Source organism: Drosophila kikkawai, chromosome 2R (assembly GCF_030179895.1).
Source record: "Drosophila kikkawai strain 14028-0561.14 chromosome 2R, DkikHiC1v2, whole genome shotgun sequence".
Taxonomy (NCBI): Eukaryota; Metazoa; Arthropoda; class Insecta; order Diptera; family Drosophilidae; genus Drosophila; species Drosophila kikkawai.
In genome coordinates this window covers 21,173,437-21,188,753 of record NC_091729.1, presented here as the reverse complement: position 1 = coordinate 21,188,753, position 15,317 = coordinate 21,173,437, and the positions used below count along the sequence as shown (strand labels likewise).

The 15,317-nt window shown below is 47.3% G+C and overlaps 4 protein-coding genes across 8 annotated transcripts; 2 read left to right on the top strand and 2 right to left on the bottom strand.

Moving 5' to 3' along the window:
• Nucleotides 1-239: 239 nt before the first annotated feature.
• Ctf4 (Chromosome transmission fidelity 4) lies at nt 240-3,198 on the bottom strand. Its single transcript, XM_017181625.2, has one exon. It carries the CDS (start codon nt 3,114-3,116, stop codon nt 447-449), a length of 2,670 nt encoding a protein of 889 aa, XP_017037114.1. The 5' UTR covers nt 3,117-3,198; the 3' UTR covers nt 240-446.
• A 300-nt stretch (nt 3,199-3,498) lies between these two features.
• Nucleotides 3,499-4,774, top strand: LOC108085126 (arginine-hydroxylase NDUFAF5, mitochondrial). The gene is made up of 3 exons (XM_017181628.3): nt 3,499-3,703; nt 3,761-4,016; nt 4,073-4,774. Exons 1-3 carry the CDS (start codon nt 3,567-3,569, stop codon nt 4,679-4,681), a joined length of 1,002 nt encoding a protein of 333 aa, XP_017037117.1. The 5' UTR covers nt 3,499-3,566; the 3' UTR covers nt 4,682-4,774.
• RN-tre (Related to the N terminus of tre oncogene) lies at nt 4,678-10,779 on the bottom strand. 5 transcript variants are annotated; one of them, XM_017181627.3, is made up of 6 exons: nt 10,639-10,779; nt 9,750-10,073; nt 8,621-9,691; nt 8,495-8,559; nt 5,867-5,972; nt 4,678-5,808 (listed from the first exon to the last, which is right to left on the bottom strand). In XM_017181627.3, exons 2-6 carry the CDS (start codon nt 9,902-9,904, stop codon nt 5,739-5,741), a joined length of 1,467 nt encoding a protein of 488 aa, XP_017037116.1. In that variant the 5' UTR covers nt 9,905-10,073; nt 10,639-10,779; the 3' UTR covers nt 4,678-5,738. The 5 variants fall into 5 exon arrangements, with proteins under 5 accessions (XP_017037116.1, XP_070139938.1, XP_017037115.1 ...); XM_070283837.1 differs by having other exon boundaries at nt 5,867-5,921; XM_017181626.3 differs by lacking the exons at nt 4,678-5,808; nt 5,867-5,972 and adding an exon at nt 6,368-7,564.
• Nucleotides 10,780-11,045: 266 nt separating this feature from the next.
• Nucleotides 11,046-15,307, top strand: dmpd (F-box protein dmpd). The gene is made up of 6 exons (XM_017181694.3): nt 11,046-11,210; nt 11,389-11,900; nt 13,249-13,497; nt 13,556-13,754; nt 13,815-14,122; nt 14,191-15,307. The coding sequence occupies exons 2-6, from the start codon at nt 11,481-11,483 to the stop codon at nt 14,824-14,826; spliced, it is 1,812 nt and encodes a 603-aa protein (XP_017037183.1). The 5' UTR covers nt 11,046-11,210; nt 11,389-11,480; the 3' UTR covers nt 14,827-15,307.
• The last annotated feature ends 10 nt before the right edge of the window (nt 15,308-15,317 follow it).

Genomic DNA, 15,317 nt, shown 5'->3' with positions numbered 1-15,317 from the left:
ACTTGAAATTCGTGGAAAGTCCCGAAGTTGAAGTTCGGTTTGGTGTGACCGATCTGTGTTTAGGTGAAGATCGGTCGATCGCGGGCCTTACGCCTGCCGGGTATTTTTCGCAACAACAATTGTGGTCATACTTTTGCCGCTTTAAAATTTAAAAAAGACACTACAATATTTTGTAAACTGCCCTGTAATTACAAAATTAAATAAAAAATTATTTAATTAAGGAAGAAATAAAGTTTATTTTTGATATTGAAATGACATGGTTACCATTAATAAAAATAAAAGTGATTCAAGTGTACAAATAAAATAAATAACAATTTCTTTTCTGATCGTGTTTTGGAAATGGGTTCAAAGTTGCTTAGAAAAAACGTTATAAACATTTCTTAATCGATTCGCTTTTTAACTTATTCTTGTAAACTTAGGACTACGTTAAGAATCTACGCTTACTACTACTTCTTGGCCAGTTTTAGCTTCTCGGAGCCGAAGATCACTCCAGTGTCGCCCAGTTTGCGCTTCATTGCAAACGGATTGACCGAATTCAGGGGAGTTCTCTGCTCTGCACTCTTACCCAAGGGAATCTCGGGCTCCGATTCCCCGAATATGTTCTCCTGGGTATCCAGCGGAGACTGTGTGATCTCTGGAGTCGAGGGACGCGATGCCGCTTTGAACATATTCGGCGAGTTGGTGAATCGCTTCAGGGTTCCCCGCTTAGCCGAGCTCAGCTCGATTGCCTTGGGCTTGGGCCCACTCTGGCTACCCGCTGTCGGCGTCATGGGCAGGACAATTGTGGCAGCAATGCCGCTGGCCCCTAGAAGCGTCTGCTGTTTGCGTGCCTCCTGGACGGCCTCCAGTTGCGGCAGCAACTCGCACAGGCGATCCGACAAATTGATGCGACCGCGCTTGGTGGCATACTTCACGGCCAGTTGGAGCAGCTCCGTGCAGGCTATCGATTCGATCAGTTCCCTGGCCCGCGTCTCGCACTCGCTGCTGCAGGCCAAGGCGAACAGCTTGATGGCCGTCTCCTTCTGCATCTTCTCCGCACCGTCGACCTGCATCAGACTCGAACGCAGCAGGGCATCCTCCAGCTCAGATTTCTCTACCTCGATGTCGCACAGCGGGATCTGCATGCGCAGCTCCTGCAGCATGGGCCGCGGATTGGTCATCGGGTAGGAGGTGCCGCGGCACAGCACCGCCTGCACGATCTGTCGACGCTCGGAAACGGCGACCACGAAGAAATTGTGCGACACACTGGTGCTGTGCTTTATGGTGTCACAGATGGGGAACCAGGCGTTGCTGCTCCGGCGGTACAGCTGCATTAGTCCCATGTTGTCCGCGATGCTCGGTGATCCGGTGTCGCTGTAGCCCAGCCAAGAAAGCTGCCGGCCCGGAGTCAGCGGCACTGGCAGATACTCCTGGCGCAGACTCAGGCCATTGATGTTAACCAGCATGGCCGAGAGGTGCTGCTGCGTCTGGCTGGGCGCTGAACTGTGGTAGACCACCATTAGGCTGTGCTCGTGCCCGGCGAGAGCTACCACAGGTCCCGGAATGGTCAGCACCTCGCGCTGTGTTCCCATGACACTGAAGATGCGCAGAAAACTGGAGCTGGTGGCAACAGCGATCAAATGACTGGTGGCCACCAGTGCCTCCACGCTCTCGCAGTCCGGCAGACTGAGCGACCACTCCTTGTTTCCAGCGGCGGCCAGGGCAATCACCACCAGCTTGCTAGACTCGTTGGAGGCCAGGGCCAAGGCTCCACTGCTCAGACTGGCCAAATTATGATGATTATAGTTACTGATGTGCAGGGCATGGTGGATGCTGGCATCGTGGAACTCCACGTCGATGGCCCCGTCTCCCGAGGGCTCCACATGGGCAGTAACAATGCCCACGTCGTTCCAGGCCATGTAGCGATGCTCCAGGTCGCTGGGAGTGGCACTGGGCTGAAAGGCCGTCTGCTGCTTAAAGAGCTTGATTTGCGGAGCAGCTGCAACAGGAGCAGTTCTGCTGCTACTGGCCAGGGACTGGTTGGAGGCATCGTCTTGGTCCGCAGGGTCTGCGAACTTCATCACTTTGCGTTTTAGTTGCTCCAGGCTAACACCATCGCCGTCATCCACAGGGGCTTCCACATCCCCGTCGCCCTCAAACTCATAGTCGTCGAGCAGCTCAGCCTGATCATCCACCAGGCCCTCCTCAACGCCTCCTTCGGCTGCATCGGTGAAGAACACAGTTCCCAACTGGCCAGTGGCATCGCAGAAGGCCACCTCCTCTTCGCCGGATCGGTTCCAAGCCAGACAAGTGATGGAATTGCAGTCGTTTGGCGGCATCTCCACCGAGACTGATCGTCGCTTCTTAACATCGAAGATGCTAATCTCACCCTTGGTCGTTCCGGCCGCCAACCTCTCGCCGTTCGGGGAGAATTGGCAGCAGCTGTAGTTGCTGGACACTGCATCGTCGCGCAGTGTAAAAGCCACCTCCCAGTTGGCCGTGTTGAGCACCACAATCTGGTTGTCCACGGCGTAGGCGAGGAGTTCTCCGCTCTGCGGCTCAAAGGTGGGAGTGCCATAGTGACTGGCGCTCTCGAAGCTGTTCACTTTGGGCAAACCAGAGATGCTCTTTAGCTCCTTGCCCTCCTCGAAGTTCCACACCTTGAGGTTGCCATCGCCCGCCACGGATGCCAGGAGTTTCCGTTCGGCAAACATGTCCAGGGCCAACACTGGACCCGTGTGTCCCTCCAGAACGGTCTCATTGCCGGCGGTGTCTCCCTTCAGCACCTTAATGGTGGTATCCTCGCTGCCAGCAGCGGTGTAACCACCCTGCACCTTGAGACAGGTAGCTGGGGCCGTGAATCGCATGAGAATGCCGTCGCTGTCCATGTCCGGGAACGTGTAAGCATGGACCGTGTTGCGATCCGTAGAGGCCAGCAGGCGGGTGCCCGTGTGGGCGAGGCACATGACGAACTCGCCCAGGCAGCTGGAGCGCGGATCGTCGTCGCTGATGCAGGTCCAGTGCCTGATGTCGCCATCGGTGCCCCACGTGATGATGAACTCGCCGCGCGGCGTGTACAAGAGTCCTGTGTAGCCATTGGTGTGCGCGTAGCGCAGGGCACTGCGCGAGAAACTCATCTTTGTGGAACAATTAATGGAACCTTAAATGTTAATTCGCTGATCTGGACAACTTTTGGCGCTAAAATGGGCGCCTGACAGCCAACAGTGTTGGCTAAGACGAGAAAGTCTTGTGTGTTTTCTAACACATTCAAATCAGCTGTTGGTCAGCTGGTGCCTAAAATACCCTTAAATGGCCGTGAATACTTCGATTTTGTTAAGAAGTTTGTACGCTTAGTTGTTTTTCTTAATTAAAATTAATTCATTTAAATATTTAAGACTATAGTAAAATTTGTATCATTCTAAATCTAGTTATATTCATACTTTTGCATTTTATTCTCTCTTTCCTTGCACCATATTACGCAAACTAAAAGTTAGTGTATCTCCCACTTCGCCTACCAAACAAAAAAATCTCTTCCCCTTGCCGGTGGGTGGCTTGTTACAACATTGCTTTAATCTCTCGCTAGTATAATGTTAAGGAAATTAACTAAATTATCCACTTTAAAAGTGAGGAATGAGCTGCGTCCTCTTGCCTCGCTGGCACAAAGCTCGCAAAATATATTCGACCGAAATGCAAAGCGTTTGCAAAAGGAAAGAGCCGCTCTCAGGTGAGTTTTTCCTCCTAAAACCAACAAAAAGCCATAACAAATTTATACAATTAACAGCGAAGATGTAGGACTCTATGATTACCTCAAGGAGGAGGTGGGCTTCCGCCTGGCGGATCGAGTATTTGACATTAAGCGCGAGTTCAAGGCGGCGGCGGATATTGGATGCAGTCGTGGCTACCTCTCCAAACACATTCTGGCGGAGAGCGTGGAGCATTTGACGCTGACGGACACCAGTGCCGCCATGCTGGAGCAGGCACAGGGCACTCCAGGCCTCAAAATGCTCAAGCTGGTCAAGGATGAGGAGGATTTGGACGTGGGTAAATATCATATTTAGTCTGCTTCACGATTATAACCAAGTAATCGCTACAGTTTGAGGAGAACTCACTGGATCTGGTCATCTCCAGCCTGAGTCTGCACTGGGTGAATGACTTGCCCGGCTGCTTTGCCAAGATCAAGCGCAGTCTGAAGCCGGATGGCGTCTTCATAGCCTCCATGTTCGGCGGGGACACACTGTACGAGCTGCGCTCCTCCCTCCAACTGGCTGAGCTGGAGCGTAAGGGAGGCATTTCCCCGCACATATCACCCTTTACCCAGATCCGGGACATTGGCTCCCTGCTGAATCGAGCCGGCTTCACCATGCTCACCATAGACACAGATGAGCTGGTCATCGGTTACCCCAGCATGTTTGAGCTGATGTGGGATCTGAAGGGAATGGCGGAGAACAATGCGGCGTTCAATCGGCCGGCACATCTCAGTCGGGAGACAATGCTGGCGGCCAGTGCCATCTACCAGGAGATGTATGCCAAGGCCGGCGAGAAGGGTATACCGGCTACGTTTCAAATTATTTACTTTGTGGGCTGGAAGCCGGGTCCCAATCAACCTCAGCCCCTGGAAAGGGGTACGGCGGAGGTGTCGCTCAAGGATCTGGGGACAATAATCGAAAAGGGCGGCAAGCTCGACACCAAGGCGGGGGATTAATGTTCGATTTTTTGTTAGTTTTTATTTCTTGAAACGCAGAGTTGAACATAAATATAAAACTTAAATAAACCTAATTCCGTGTGGCTGAGAAACTTAGGCTAATGATTCGTAATGTTTCGTGAAGAGATTAATCATGAAATTAATGATAAATACTCAATTGTCAGTGTAATTTTTTTGGTTGGCATAACTATACATGTAAATATAAATATCTAGCGTAATCATTCGATTTCTATAGCTATGTGTAGCTTTCAAGTAATTTTTGGTTGCCATCCTTCCGCCTTTACATACTATTCGCGTTTCATTTCATGGACGTAACTTTTTAACGTTGCTTTGTATTTTCATTCGGTACGTATATATATACAAGTACAATTTACAACAATTTTTATCCTCTATAATATTATATAATATATATATGCTTAGGTTTAATTCAATATGCAATGCAATTAAATAGATTTCTAACCGCTTTCTTTTAGTTTTGTATTAAATACGATTTGCTCTTGCTTCCATATATATATTGTTCCTCTAGCATTTTGCTGCGTATGTAATTCTCGATTGCTTGGTTTCTGTTTATCAATTGGTTTTAAACTCGTAACTGTTGTAAATTTAATTTGGCGCATCTATCCCAGCAACTGGTTCCCCCACTCTGCAGGCCCGGCGGCGGCGGCGTATGTATGTATATACAAATAGGTTTCATTTTGGACTTTCTCCTGGGTTACTGGAGGCCTGCTAGTGCTCCTAGTTCTAGTTCTAGTTTCTGCGGTGGCAGGGCAAGAAGACTTAAGGCAAGGCAAAGGCAAACGGCTGCTGCTAGCACCAGGAACTAGGTGATCCCACTCTGGTTTGCCGCCGCCGTCGTTGCCTTTTGCTTTGCCAGTCATCCAAGCGCCAGCGGCGATCTCGGCGGAACTGGTGGCGGCGTGGGTGTGGCTCTAGGCGAAGATGTGGGGCTAGCTCTGGATGCTCCTCCACCTCCACCTCCTCCGCTACCGGTTGTGGAAAGTGTGTGGCGGATATCTGCAGCTGCCTGCGCCGTGGAAGACGACGCAGGCGGCAGCCGTCAGGTGCCAAGAAGCAACTCACGCTGCGGTGTGTTGTTCTGCAGCATATTGGCGGTTTTTAAGTGAACACTACAAGAAAAAATGATATAGTTTGTTTATGAGTTTTGGTATTGTATCAACTACTCACTTATTGTCCTCCAGCGACATGGTCTCCGACGAGCCGTGCGAGGCAACTGAAGTACCTGCAAGCGAACTTCGTATTGAGTGCGAGTCCTCGGGAACGGTAAGCGTAACTAATAATTTGCGTTTGCATATACATATATGTTTTTGAGAGATTTTTGAGCGATTTTCAATTTGTTTAGCGAACGCGTCGTGATCGTCAGTACCAATCCCAGTTCGTTGTCGTTGCCAATGTGCGTTGGAAAAGAGTTGTTGGTTGTTGGAATAAATTGCATTTAGTTTATTTTTGGTTTGTGATTGTGTAAAAATTTTGGTTAGCAGTGTTAGTGTTGCTGTGTTTGTTTTTTTGTTGTTGTTTGTGAGGTGCAAATCGAGTGGAATTTGAGCTAGAGAGAGCCTGGAAAGATCTCTCTGGCAGTGCTATACTAACGAAATTTTGACTAAAAAAGAATATATATTATAAAATGGAAAATAAATTCCTATTTTCTACTCGGAATATAGACAAATATTCAGTCGAAGGTTATTTATATTGAAAACCCGTAAAATTTAAAACATTTAATATAAATTGCAAATTATTTTTGTAAGCAGCGAAGCGCGTGGTTCTGCTTGTAATAAAATATATCATAAACATTCTAGTTGGCTCATTCCATTTTCAGTACAAAATCATATTTATTTGTGTGTTACTTTTGCTAAGTATATATTATATATATTTATAATCATATAAATTATTGGCTAATCAAGGTTTACAAACTACCATTTCAATTTGGCTTTAATATAAACTAAAGTTGAGTTTCTTTTCTTTGTTTTTTAAAGCAACAATAAAGTAAATGCAAGTAGCTTAAAGTACACAAGTATTACGGGGTAGTAAGTAGGTAATAAAGTGTGGAAAGTTAAGCGGTTACAATAAATTATTAATCGTTGTACGGAATCGTTGGAGTCTTAGGAGTTATCAGGTTTTCTTTTGGAATACAAACTCTCTATCGGTTAGGTAATATCAGAGAGTAAGAGTAACAGGACAAGAATAATGTTGGAAAACAAGATCTAGATACAAAAACATCGATAAATGCTAGCAAATAACAATTTTCAATTTCCTGTCGATTTGAGAAAAATACAAAAATTAAAGCTAAGTACGTGGAGATAATACACTAGCGAATGTTCGAGGGTTCCTGGGGAAAGGACAATCGTTATTGGCATATGCGTTTTATAAACCAAAAGGGAGAAAAACATTAACTACATAAACAAAGATTACGAATCAACTAAAATTAGAGGCGCGTATTCTCCACGCTCAGCGCATCATCGTCGTCGTCGTCCTTGTTTGTTATGTGCGTGCCGCCACCTCCATTTTGGATGATGTAAACCCTTTGGCTGTTGGAGGTCTTCGACGAGTGCATGTACACCTGCTGGCGCTGGAGCACCTCCAGAGCCTGATCCAGATCGAGGCGATTGCGACTATCGCTATCGCTGCTGAAGCTATGCCGCATGTGGTGCCCATTGGGCAGACCGGCTGCTGCGGCTGGATGCGTTGGCTGCTGCTGCTGCTGGGCAAGATAACTGAGATTGTGGCTACTCTGGCTGCGAGCGGGGTCTTGGGCACTCTCGGGAGTGGTCACCACAAATCCGTTGCTATACAGCGAGTAGCTACTGTTCGCCGGCGAGGTGGCTAAGCTAGTGATACTCTGAAAGGTTTTCATTGAGTATCCGTCACCTACAGAACAACAGAAGCGATTGCGGATTAGGATCATATCTGATATCGGTTTTATTTTATTTTTGCAGCTCCGATTTGCCGGGGAAGACGCAGACGCAGAGAAGCGATGGGAAACGGATGTATATATATATGTACACGGAGCGGACAATGTTAGACAGTAATGGTTACAAGATGGAGAGCGTCCGGTTGATTACACATGACATGAACGTCTAGGGGCGTATTTAATAAGCGTATATATGATCTGGTTGTGGTTGTGGTTTCGCTTGGTTATTGGCTTGGCTTGGGCCCTTAAAAACTATTACTTTACACAGTTAGACAGTTAGAATTAGTGCCCATTTACAGTCCATTACTTGGTATATTTCATCCAGAACCTCTAATATCCACACTCTTGCCGTTCCCAAATACAGATGAAAGTGAGATGCTCTCAACCCACCCCCGCCTCCAACGTGCAAAAGGTCAATATATTAGCATTTTATCCAATTATTAACGCCTGGTTCTGCCAGTCGAGATGATGACGCACACTTGGACTGGCGATGACTCGCTGAAAGTGGCTACGATCTTAGCGTAATTTCAAATGAAAGAAAACACTAGACATTGCTACTCAAATTATACAAATAAACATATGCCATATCTCATATTCTAGAACTAAATAGGACTTTGTACATGGGAAATTACGAAATTATAAACTAAGGCAACGACGACAACAACACCAATTCAAGTTCGTTTTGGGGAACTGCTCGTGTTTACACGCAAAATTGTGATAAACTTGCACCACACAATACAAAAGTAAATAGAAATTAAGAAATATTGCAGAGATTACAGATTAGAAGAGAGTTACAGTCGGGTTAGAAGTGGGTTTGTTTGGAAGCAAGCATTAGTATTAGTAGATCAAGTGAGTGTAAGGATAAGTGTGTGTGGTCAATGACTCACCCGTGGCGCACTCTGAAGTCTCGTAGGACACCGTCGATTGTACCTCAATCGCGTTCTGTTCTTGCCTGCAAAACAAAGTCAAAATTAGCCAACAATAAGCCAGTTATCTTCAACTAAAATTCTTACCTTGATATCACATCTGTTATGACTTGCTTCTCGTTGTCTGTATAATCGTTGCGTCTGCGGCCAATCTTCTTCTCCATATCCGCCTCGACAAAGTCGCCCAGCTTGCGGGAGGGGAACTCGTTTGACTTGGCTGGCGGCAGCGCGTCCAACTTCAGGTCCTTCAGCTTCTTCATTACACGCTCCAAGGCCTGAATGGCATCGTCGTCGTTGTAGCCAAAATTCTTGTGCAGCTTCACCTGCAAGTACTCAATGATGGCGTCCATGTCCTTCAGGCGGATCAGTTCATCCTTGTGCAGATAGAGAATGGTAATGGCCATGGACAGTATGACGCGATCGCCGTCCAGCATGAAAATATCCCAGACGCGCAGGCTCAAACTGAACGGGACGCGCTCCACAAAGACGACAAAGAACCACTTGATGGCGTAGAGCAGGGCGTCAACGTTGTGTTTGGTAAAGTGCTTGTGTAACTTGCGCATTATCTTGGACATGATGCGGTCGTGGTGGGCAATAAAGCGCGTCAGCTTGGGAAATCCCTCGATGAACAGGCCATGCATGCCGTACTTGGGATCTGTGATCAGGGTGTTCAGGGCCCAGAAGGCCTCCTCCTCCTCGACCATGTAGAGCAGCAGAACGCCGGCCACACAAGCCATACCCTGGCAGTAGCCCAGCTCCGAGTTGTAGATACTGTAGGCATTGAGCACATTGAAGAGAGACACCTGCTTGGTGCAGTAGCGCTCCCGGTAGGCAAGATTGTCGCGAAACTGTCGGTTTACATCCGCATCGATCTGGCGCGCCTCCGTTGAATACTTTCTCGCCAGCTGCAGCATGCGGGCATAGACGCCAGCATTGCTGGCGATCGAGTGCTCGACATTGAGCAGACGTTTCCACGCTTGCCAGCGCACGCGATCCGGTATGCCCTTGTAGACACGCTTGTGCAGTTTGTCCGCGGGCGGTGGCCAGTGGCCGAGCATCTTCAGCCACTTCTTGTCGCGTTCCGCCTCGATGTTGTTACGGTGGAGCTCCTGGGCGTTGCGCGTTGTCGGCAGGCGAGAGTCGTGCATGAATCCATATCTGCGAAAAAGCGGGTATCGTAAAGAGGAACTACAATCAACTGAGGGAGGCCACCTACTTGTCGGTTATGTGATAGATCTCGAATGTGGGATTCTCCCAGGAGTCCACCACGTTGCTGGGATCCAGGCCCAGTTCGTAGCGCCTGAAGATCTCCTCGCGCTCGTCCTCGGCCCGCTTGACAAGCGCCTCCTGCTGTTCCCCTTCGTCCGTCATTATAGGAACAACGGATTAGCTGCAGCTGGTGGAGAATGAGGAGGGGCAGCAGTCAGAGGGGGAGCAATCGGAGGAGGTGGTAGCCAGCGCTGGGGTTTCCACGCTCTCAGTTGAGGAGCGGCTGCTGGTGCTGCTGCTGCTTCTTCGCTGGCTGGGCGATAGCGCGAAACTTTGATAAAGACAAAAGCACAGCGGACATTATTATTAACAATTGTAATCTATAATTTATGCAAACAGTCATCGCACACGCTTACACACTCACTCACACACACGCACACGCATGGCAACGGGCTATTGTCGCATGATATTTAAATGCAGCGACAGAATCGATTTCACTAACTAAAACTACAATAAGAAAAGACAACGAACGAATGAGCGTGGCAGAAATGACGTGATTTTCCACAATATTCAAATAACAGCGCATCAAAACATGACAGCGCAGGCAACCGACAAGAAACACGCCCCCTTAAATCCCAGCGAAAGCGGTCTAGATAAATTTAATATATGAAAGCAAGTCCCTGCCCGCCACTATTAGTCAGTTATTTTAATGCACTTTATGTTTTATCGCTCACACACTTCCTGTTTTCGCTGCGATTTGTTGTATTTTTGTCAACACACAGACATGCACGCACGCACACACACACGCACAGCCAACGAAGAGAGTGCTCGTTCTCTGGCTGCTTTCACCGAAAACAAATTGTTCGATCGCTGCGATCCGATTGCCGCTGGTTTACCATTTAATTTTGTATATATATTCCTATTATCCGCACCGATCCTGTGTGTTTTTTTACTTATTTTTTCACTATTTTAACGCGGCTGCATGTTTCCGATTGTTACACGCGATAGACCAGCGAAAACATCTATCGATGGAGTTGCCAGACTGTGGAGTTAACTAGAGATGGGCACTGGATAATATCGATACTATCGATCGATTATCGAGCCTGATAAACACAAAAACGCAATTTCCTAATGTCAATAAATCCATTTCTTTCTAGTTCTAGAATCCCCCTGTAGCGCTGGAAATAATTTAAAAAACCCTCTTGAAGTACTGAATTGCAAAAAATTCAAATCGAACTGAAAACATCGGTCTGGTGAATAAAAATATATCGATAGCTCGACGCAACATCGAAGTCTTCGCAGCTCTAGTACATATATAGTTTTAATTGTGCTCGAAAAAACGGAGTTAAAGTGAATGCCAGCGTCCAGAAAAAGTACTCGAAAGCATCCAGACCCAAGCTAGGCACCTTGGGCCACCGAGAAACGCGGGACAAGCTATGCCAATGCAACAACAATAATAATAAAACGGGTACGAAGCGAGGGCAGTTCGAAGGAAGTGCGTAGCGCAGCGTAGAATTTCGACCAAAAACCAAAAAAGAGGAAAAGAGACGCTCAATAGAGCGCACATATACATGGCGATATTTACGATATATATTCGCGATTGGGAAAACTAACGAATGCCCTATGTTGTTGTGTATTTTTCGCAGCTTTTCGTAGACGCTGCTGCCGAAAATCAGTTCTGTCCATTGCCATAGACTTGCGGTAAATCGAGCCCCCGAGCCCCAACGCCACTGGGAAGATGGTGTCCACCCGCCAAATGTGCGGCAGTGCCGCCAACGGAGGGGCTTCAACCTCAGGATCGGGTTCGGGATCTGCAGAGTCGCAGGAGGTGGTACCCACTGGTGTCCCTCTCTTGCCAGTCGCCCTCCAGGAGCCCGAGTCCACGGCAGCTCGTACGTCCGTCCTGCGTCGCGCGGCCAGTTACCAGAGCAATCCCGGCCAGTCGCCGGCCAGCCTGGCCTTCTCCGCCAGCGTGGTGACGCGCCACCACTCATACAACATCCAGATGCAGCGGGGCGGTCAGCTTGTGGGGATGGGGCCTTCGGTCTCCAGCGCTCCAGTGCAGGTCCCGCCTGTTGGGCTGTTGGACTTGCCCAACGAGCTGATTGAGAAGATTCTCGGCTACGTGGACTACAAGAAAATCTCAAATCTCAGAATGGTAAGTGCAACCTGTGCCCCCTAAGGGCCCCCTGCCCCCTCTCTCTCCCTCTCCCACCAAGCGTTGGTGGCTATTAAATCAATAAAAAGCAATTTCCCAAGTGCAGGCGTGTGGGACGGGCGCAGAGTTGGTTATCCAACGAACCCGGCAACTACCTGCACTCGTAGTCTGCCTGGCCTGTGCCATAGGTCTGTTGGTATTATTTTCGCGCCGACATCATCGGCCTGGCCCATGCGTTCCCTCGGTGATGTTCTATCCCTCTCTTGGCAGGAGGCAATTAAAACTTTGTCACGAGGGCACAGCACATGCACTTGTGATTGTTTATATTTAGCGGTGCAATATGCTGCTGATCTTGATTTCCGCGGGGGGTGAATCACAGTCGTAAATGTATAGATATCGTAGGTCCATTTTTAATGATTTAACGAGTAAGGGGAGGTAATCTTTTATGTTAACTTTGTAAGGCAAATTGTAAGGTTTTAATACAACAGCAAAGACTTTAAACTGATAATCAAAAACATTGGGACTTTATGAAATGGCACTTACTATAATTAATTACATATATAAATGTTTTTAATAGGATAAAAGATATAGAGAGTGATGATTTTTGCGGCTACAAGAGGAACCTTGATTTTTTGACAATCAAAACCTTTTGGCTTAAAAGTAGGCTTTCTCTGACTAAACACATATTCGTTATGGTTTCTAAATGTTTTTTATTAGGGATTAGAGGAAGTCAACCAAAAACACTAAGAAAATTCAAGCATGCCAACATAGCGGAGATAGTAGACGTGAAATAGAGTTGAATTTAATATAAATATATATTTTTTTATTCCTTTTTTTTTTTTTTTTACAAATTTAATGAATATCTTTGAAAATAATAGAAAAAATCAGAAATTGAATTGACTTTTATATAAAATATAAAAAAATAAAGAAAATCTAATTATTTTTTTAAGTCTTACTTAAAAAATTCCAATAAATTTATTAATTTAATAATAAAGTATGATGTGTGTGCATAGCCATAGTTTTTAGGAAACTATTTTTGGTTCAAAACCTTGAGGAAGGTGTCTACACCTCGGCGTGTCTTTGTGTTTTTGGGTTTTGATGGCATTTTTGCCTGCACCATGCTTCTCCCTTCTCCCTGGCCAGCCACTGGTGTGTGTATGTATGCAGCGGGGTTATTTGTCGTAGGTAGCGGAGACAAATGTAATCTGATATAATTTAATAACAGGCAGAACCACTGCCTCGTGGATGGATGGAGGATGTATGTACATATGTATGCGGGCCGAACCTGAAAAATCTCGCTCCAAAATTGTATCAGCACTTTACCAAAACTCTCGAATTTTGTATGCAGGTGTGCCACCGCATGAACGACATTTGTATGGCCATGCTGAACGCCGCCTTCTCCAGGCAGATTAATACCACGTTCAGCCGCTTCCAGGCCATCAAGGCAAGCATGCCGCGCCGGGAGTCGGCACGACGCAGTCATCCGCTGGCCTGCCAGTGCGACATTATCGAGACGTGCTACATGCGTCTCTCACTGCTGCAGATGTCCATGGGCAAGCACATGGAGCGGGGCCACTGCTGCTTCTTTCCTGGATCCGTAAGTCAAGCTCCTAAACTGATTCGTTTCTAAATGCTAATACGGATTATTTTCACAGATATTGGACGAGGTAAACGGAATTTTGAACTATATAAATTTTACGCCTCAGCTGCAGCGACCTTATCGGGTGACCGATGAGCTCTTCGATCTCTCCACCATGGCCATGGAGTACTTTAAGGACCGCATCGAGCCAACACTTCCCGGTCTGGCTTACTTTAACAAGGACTTCTATACGCTGCCCACCACCACCAAGCGACGTAAGCCTATCATTTCCGGCTGTAACAGTCAGTTTCATCGGCACTTTTCCCTCCACACAGCCACGCTTGCCATCAGTTCAGATCTCGAGGACAGTTCCAGCAACTCGCCGCCACAGAACCACATGGTGCTCCGCAAGGGCATCCGCAAGATCAAGCAGGGCATGAAGATCTACAATAATCAGCTATCGGTGCTGCGCACCGAGCTGCGCACCTGCAAGCGCAAGGCCGCCGAGCAGGGCAAGCAGCTGGCCGAGCAACAGAATCTTCTGGCGGAGCAGCAGAAGCAGACGCTGGAGTATGCCAATCGGTTGGACGAGAATGACAAGAAGAACGAGGAGATAACTCGCAAGTTCTCCACCCTCTTGCAGGTATGTAAATTTAGATGGATTTTATCCAAGAACAGGCATTGATTTTCTTTTGACTTGGACTTGTGCAGGAGCTCAACAAGTGCAAAACCGAGCTGCAGTTTTGGCGCTCCAAGAGTCCGGCCATTCCGGCCATGTGCAGTTCGTGCAATCAAAAGGTGACGCCTGTGGTGCCGCCAGAGGATTTCCAAGTGCTCGTCAACCAGGGTGTTGACCCGGAGCACATCATCATTAGCAATGAGGACGCTGATGCCGAGGAGAGCGACGTGAGCGTGGGCGAGCTGAAGGAGTTCGCCTCTCCGGACGAGTCCACCACAGCCAAGCTGCTGGCCGTTAGCACAGCAGCCAAGAATCTGAAGCGCAAGCTTCCATCGGAGACCCAGTCGTCCAATGCCATTGCGTCCACATCGAAGCAAGTGGAGGCCGTCCAGTCCCAGCCGCAGCCGACGGCTGCAATAAATGGAGGAGGAGGAGGAGCAGTAAAGGCCGCCGCCACCGCAGGATACTCGCCGAAGCTCTTCTATGGCAACCATCAACGCAGCGGCGTGATAGTAAGCCTCGTCTCCATGAAGCCAACGGCAGCTCCGTCGGAGGCACCTGGATCGGAGGCAGCTCTCGAGGAGCCGGAGGAGGCGAAGAAAGCACGTAGAGTACAAAAGGCCAACAGATATGTAAATACGTCGTCTGGCAAACGCAGTAAGCATTAGGACATATATACACTTTACATATTTTTTACCACTTATTTACATAAACAAAAAAACAACAAATAAAGAAGGCGTTCATGCCCCATGCTCTCATCTGGCTGGGTCAGGCGTCATGTAGTGTTAACAAAAGAATCAAATATATACACATATATCTATTAACGTCAAAATGCATTAGGCATTGCGAATATTATCATTACAATTATTATTATCAAGTACAACAACAAGTGTGTCTGTATGTTCTTCGGTTTTAACGACCCCCTCCCCCACATTAACAACAACAACTCAAGTTAACCAACAACAACAGCAACACAGAACACCATACGACACACTCGTCGAATCCAGTAGTTATTGGCAGAGCAAACAAAACAGATAATAATAATTTAAAAGCAAATTAATTTTAACTAAGAACCACAAGAAAAGCAAAACAAAAACGGCAAAGAAATATTTTAAATAAAACTTTAAAAGCATTTGAAATCAAAAGGGATTCCCCCGAT